Here is a 6,057-nt window from a genome sequence, read left to right on the forward strand (position 1 = left end):
TTCCACGAAATTTCATGGCTTGAACACAAAAACTAACAACCTCATTTTTTCTCATAAACAAATTATACCAAGAGTTTGCTTGACAATTTCAGAATGATAGGCTGGAAAAGTTGTTGTTTACATTTATGGAGAAAGGGTTGAAACTTTCAGCCGACATCGACTTTAAGGCAATTAATTTGTCAATATACATGTAACTAGTGGTTAACTTGATATATCTTACAGCCACTAGACTTGCTTTGAGTTTAGTTGTGAGCACCATTTCCAGATTCCTGACAGTGCCAAAGGTGGAGGGCTAGATTGTGGTGAATTATTTGTTGAGATGTGTGAAAGGGAAATTTGACTTCAACATTCTGCACAAGAGAAGGAAAATCCCTTGATTGTCTGGGTATACATATTCAGATTGGGTAGTTCTGTTGATGATAGAAAATCCACTTTTGGACATGTTTTCAGACTTGGCATGGGTGCAGTCACATGGTTCAACAAGAAGCAACATGCAGTAGCCCTTTCATTGATAAAAGTAGAATATCTAGGAGCAGTGAAAGGAGCATGTGAGTTACTTTGTCTGCAGAAGATGCTTTCAAATATGCAGATGTAGCAAATAGAGGCAACATCCTATTATGTGACAGCCAAGGGGTGATTAAACTTGCCAAGAATCTAGTCTTCCATGAGCGAATCAAACATGTTGAAGTGTATTGCCAGTTCATCACATAGTTTGTAGAGGATGGATCTATTGAGCTGTAATATGGTCCCATAGAGGACCAAACTGCAGATGTTCTCATCGTCTTTGGGTACTGAAAAACATGTAAAATTCCAGGATAATCTTGGTGTAGTTAATGCCTTCACCATTAAGGGAGGGTGTTAAAGTAAATATTAGCATATAATGGTCAATTAGGGATTAGACTTGGGCATTAATAAAATCAAGTTAACTTCAATTTATTTTATGCTGTTATGCCTTATTTCACTTTACTATGTTCTTGGTCAATCCCACATTCATAAAGTGGATTGATTTGTCTTGCTTGTAATCCTAAATAAGAAAGCTTATGATTTCTCATTATGAATTACAATATGGAGTCCACAGAACTCTTTCAAGTTATCTTGGTTTCTTACATTGTTGATTTCCATAATAGAAGGGTCATCCCTAATATATATATATATATATATATATATATATATTATTAATTTCCATGAGAAATATCTTTATATTCCATGTGAGGAATATACGTGTTAATATATATATATATATATATATATTTTATTAATTTCCATGAGAAATATCTTTATATTCCATGTGAGGAATATACATGTTTCGTTCCTTGAGGGACTTTCAGAGAACATGACTGGATGCCATTACAGGATATACTTATTTTGAGCTCAATTGACAAGGATCATCTTTAGTTTTTCTGATATGATTGATTAGTTATGAAGTTTAGGAATTTAGGAATGTGACGGAACTACTAATTAGAATCTTAATATCCTTTTTGTATTCCACAAAATGGAAAAAGTAATGAAACTAGTTTCCATCTTAAATTAGCCATCCTTGGTTTTGCGTGAAATCAAGTTAGAAGTTAAAAAAGACTTTTATGGGTATTACTTTGTTAAATGTTATGATTAGCATTCATTTACTGTTGTCATGTTTTAACATGGCATCTGTATTCTCTGAAGTCTTTATATTGATGTATGTCTTCTTGCCCTTTTTCTTAATGTTGGTCCTTAACAACGTTTTAAGATTCTTTTGTTTGTTAACTGGTTGTGTTTTTTATCACTTATTTTGTATTATCATTACCATCTTTGTGCGAGACATAATGATGATAAGCTCTGTTAATACAGTTGTTTTAAGTTTCATGTTATAAATTATGTCCTGTTGTCTATTGTGTGTCAGAATTTTGTTAGTATTTACTGTGATACACAAGCCCGTAAGAAATAATGTAGATAAATTCTATGTTTTGTTTTGGCTTTGGTTCATAATGTGAGTGCTTATATAGACTGCTTGACAAATGTGTTCCTTGAAAATGATTGCAGGTAGAACAATATGATCGTTTGCTTTCAAATAAACTCTACCACATTCTAGGTAGTGAAGAAAGAAGCTTATGAGGCTTGATGGGCAAATTAAAACAGGGCATTTCAAATTGCTTCTTGATGGGGAATGCGGAGGTCAAGCTTCACTTCATTGTGAAGATGTTCAATTGTCTCTTTGAACAACTGCTCTCTAAAGCTTTCAATGATAACGGGCAGGACACGAATGGCAGTAAATAAAATTCATGAGTGCATTTTGATGGGCATCAGTCAATTTTTGTTGGTCCTTGAAAGTCATTCGAGGTAGAACAATATGATCGTTTGCTTTCAAATAAACTCTACCACATACTAGGCAGTGGAGACAAGCCCATGAAGGTTTAATGGGCAAATCAAAACAGGGCATTTCAACTTTCTAGTTGATGAATGTGGAGGTCAAGCTTCACTTCATTGTGAAGATGTTCAATTCGCTATTTGAACAAGTTCTCTCTAAAGATTTTAATGATAAAGGACAGGAATGAGGACAAGCAGTTTGTCAGGACTGCAAGCGAATGTGCACTTGGTTAGATATGGTTGTTCCACTAGCCTATGGTTGGAGTGTTTTTCTCTTATACCAGTGGTATAAATAGTTCTTGTTTATACTTGAAATTCTGTAATTATAAAATATATATTGATTGATAGAATAATTGATAAAATGATATGTTATAAATGAGCCTTGTGATGGTTTACTTATAGCATTGACTAGTCATGAGGTGGAGTATGTACACTTTTTCATTAACTAATTAACTCATTATTGTTTATTATTATTATTATGTTTATAATAGTTAACATGTCATTCGTGGCACTTAAACATGTGGAAAGGATAACAATCATTGCTCACAACGACTTCAACTAAGCCCAATTGACTTGATTTTGGTTTTTATTTTTTATTTTTTTATTTTTTTAATTCTGTTCTCTGCATTTTCAATTTTCTTTATCCAAGGAAAAGAATAATTATAATCATTTATATGAATATACATGTTGCTATACCCTAAGGACCAGACACACAAGCTTCTCAAGCTGACCTTGACCTTATTGACAACTGTTATTCTTTCGTCGTATGTAAATTTTGACTTACCTTCACACAAACAGAATCTAGTGCTACTTGCACTGACCAAAACTTGGTTAAACTGCTATTTTTCAAAATTGATAAGTCCTTTGAAGATAACTTATACTGAATTTACATGAAATTCCATAAATGTGGTTTCTTGACCATCCTGGAATTCATAAAATCCAAAGGATCTTGGATTCATTGAGAATGCCTCCTTTGGTAGCTCGTCAGCTTTCTGATTCAACTCTAGGAGGTCCATTGGAAAGTTGTAAAGTGTTATTAATTTCTTGTAGTAGGGGGCCAAGGCAATTGTTTACAATTGCAATTTTCTTGCATGCCCAATCAATCGCTGTTTTAGAACCCCGATAGCTTGAATATTGTTTATTCCGTCCTTGATTCCAAAATAAAGGAGAGCCCATAAAGCAGAAAATTCTTCTTTAATGTTGTTGCCTTTTCGTTGCATGAACAAGTATGAAAATATGATTTTGATTCACGAATAAAACTGCCCCAATCCCACATCTCCGTGAGGCTCCTTGGTTTGCACCATCAAAAAATCTTCAAGGAATATCAAAGTAGATCTGGGGGAAGACTGAAGCACAGTGTTTCTTTGCCTTGGTGTCCATTCCTACCACTTCGGTCATGGGTGGCTCTTCCAGATTGGATTTACTGTTGAGGCTTTTGGAGTCTTTCTTTTAAGAGAAGGCTTGGTCTGAGGAATCTCCACATTATGATCCAAATACATTAGATCTTCAGGTAGCTCAATGTTTTCATCCCTATTTGAAAGCATGGAATATTTGTTTTCAGCTGGGATAATGTTGACCACAAACTGATTTTTAGGGTTTCACTTTTTGTTTACTACTTTTTGAAATCCTTCATAATTACCTTTTTGTGTCTGCTCTTGTAGTTTGGCCTGCTAAATTGGATATTCGTGAACTAAGTAGCCATATTTGTGACAACACTGACACCAAAAAGGAATGTGCTCATAGTCCAGGGGGTTGGCACCAGATGTCATCATGGTAGGAAATTCCAATGGGCTCCGGTAATGGCTGGGATATGCTCATGTATGCATATTTTGGCATAGGAGGTATACCAGCCCCTCCTAGTGACCTTTGAGATGTTAACAAAAGTTCCAATCGAGTTTCTAATTCCTTATAAATTTTTTGGATCCCAAAATTCTTTGGGTAGAGAGAAAAATCTCACCCAAACTGGTGCCACTAAGAATTGCTTTTTCTCTTGATTATAACATTCCTCGCAAGATCTCATGAAAAGGTTGGCATTATTAAAAAAATAAGGATCGTTTTTGAAGACTCAAGCTTTGTCTTCTAAGCCATAAAAGATTACCGTAAAACAGCCTTTGGCCCCTAATTCCAATTCAATTTGGCCTTTTGGTTGCCAAACATTCCTCGCAAGATCTCATGAAAAGGTTGGCATTATTAAAAAAATAAGGATCGTTTTTGAAGACTCAAGCTTTGTCTTCTAAGCCATAAAAGATTACCGTAAAACAGCCTTTGGCCCCTAATTCCAATTCAATTTGGCCTTTTGGTTGCCATTTCTTGATCCATTTCACAAGATCCTTCTCAGAAGGCCATATCCCAATAAACTTATAAATGAAAGCTTGATCTTTCATATATTGTTTGTACCCTTCCAATTTGTTGGGCTGAACCTTGTATTTAGGGTTTGTCGCTTTTTTAGGTAAACATTTGCTTTGAAATGAGATTTCCTTTGTGCTATGACAGTCAGATTATCCCAAATATTTTCTTCTCCATTTGTACCTCCAGGTCCACTCGCATTGGATTGGCTTTCACCAATCACTATTTATTTGTAGGAGGGGTTTGTGCCCTTCCCCACATTGGCACCCAAAAACTAAATTAGGTGTGGTTGAAGTGATAGTATCCAAATTTGGAACGTCTCCTTGCTGTATGATGTTGGCCATCAATGGTAGACGAAGTATTTAGAAAGATATGCAAAATTAAATCCTAACGCTTGCAAAGCTTACAATTTGTTTACCCATTTCTTATTTGGGTATTGTTTCATTTTTTCTGGTGAATCACTGTATATTGGAGTTGGAGTGGTTATCTTGTTCAATAAATTTTGCAGCACGTCTAACATCGTTGATAGTTTTAGGGTTCCATAGTTTTATTTCACTATGGATATAATCTTTCAACCCAGAAATATACATTATTAGTAATTGTTCATTTGTGAACCTACATTGTATTGTTCCCATAACTTCCCATTCGTGTGTACAATCATTTACATTTGTTGGTTTGTTAGATGCATGACTTTGTTATACATGTCATCATCTTCTGTCATGAAATCTTTTTTAATAAGGAATTTATGAAACTTCGCCAATGAAAAGAATGAATGTCACATTTTATGGTCTACCATAGAAACCAATCCTTGGCTTCCCCTTATACGTTATTGGAGGTTGTCATTATTTTTTCTTGTTCACTTGGTGAGGGATTTGACCCAAAGATATGCTTCATTTTGTTGACCTAGATAAACTCATTTTTGGTCCTTGTGTCATATTTTTGTAACTCTTTTAAGCTTGTGATAATCTCTATCTTAAAATAGCAAATTATGCATATTGGCGAAAAAGATATTTGTTGGTGCTTTTTGATGTCCTCGATCACTTGAATTTTGTGATTTGTACTTTGTGCTGGTCTTTAGTAAACTAATGGCTCTGCAAGTAATGCGTCTACCTATTCGTTCAGTGGCTCTATTCTATCGCAATGATCATTTAGTTTCTTTGTTGTTTCACCTTTTCAATATTTAAATTCCTTTATATTATGTATGTTTAACACAAACTTAACAAATTTCAAGGATTGACTATTAGCACAAAGGTGTACAGAACTCACGAAGGAATGAAAACATAATACTGATGATGAAAGGTACGATGTGTGATGTATGACAAACTATGAGGAATTGACTGTGATGGACAATAAATTGAGATGGTAGAA

General features: G+C 34.6%; 1 protein-coding gene across 1 annotated transcript in view; it reads left to right on the plus strand.

Moving 5' to 3' along the window:
- LOC149216357 (kinetochore protein NUF2 homolog) overlaps positions 1–2,705 on the plus strand; it is a 114,809-nt gene extending 112,104 nt beyond the window's left edge. Inside the window, exon 11 of the mRNA XM_089391193.1 lies at positions 2,020–2,705. Within this exon, the coding sequence (XP_089247319.1) occupies positions 2,020–2,091 (72 nt within the window). The 3' untranslated portion in view covers positions 2,092–2,705. The remainder of the gene's footprint in view (positions 1–2,019) is intronic.
- Positions 2,706–6,057: the final 3,352 nt, after the last annotated feature.

Source organism: Pinus tabuliformis, chromosome 1_1, assembly GCF_031772625.1.
Source record: "Pinus tabuliformis cultivar Carrire ecotype Pingquan chromosome 1_1, CPIR1, whole genome shotgun sequence".
Classification (NCBI taxonomy): domain Eukaryota; kingdom Viridiplantae; phylum Streptophyta; class Pinopsida; order Pinales; family Pinaceae; genus Pinus; species Pinus tabuliformis.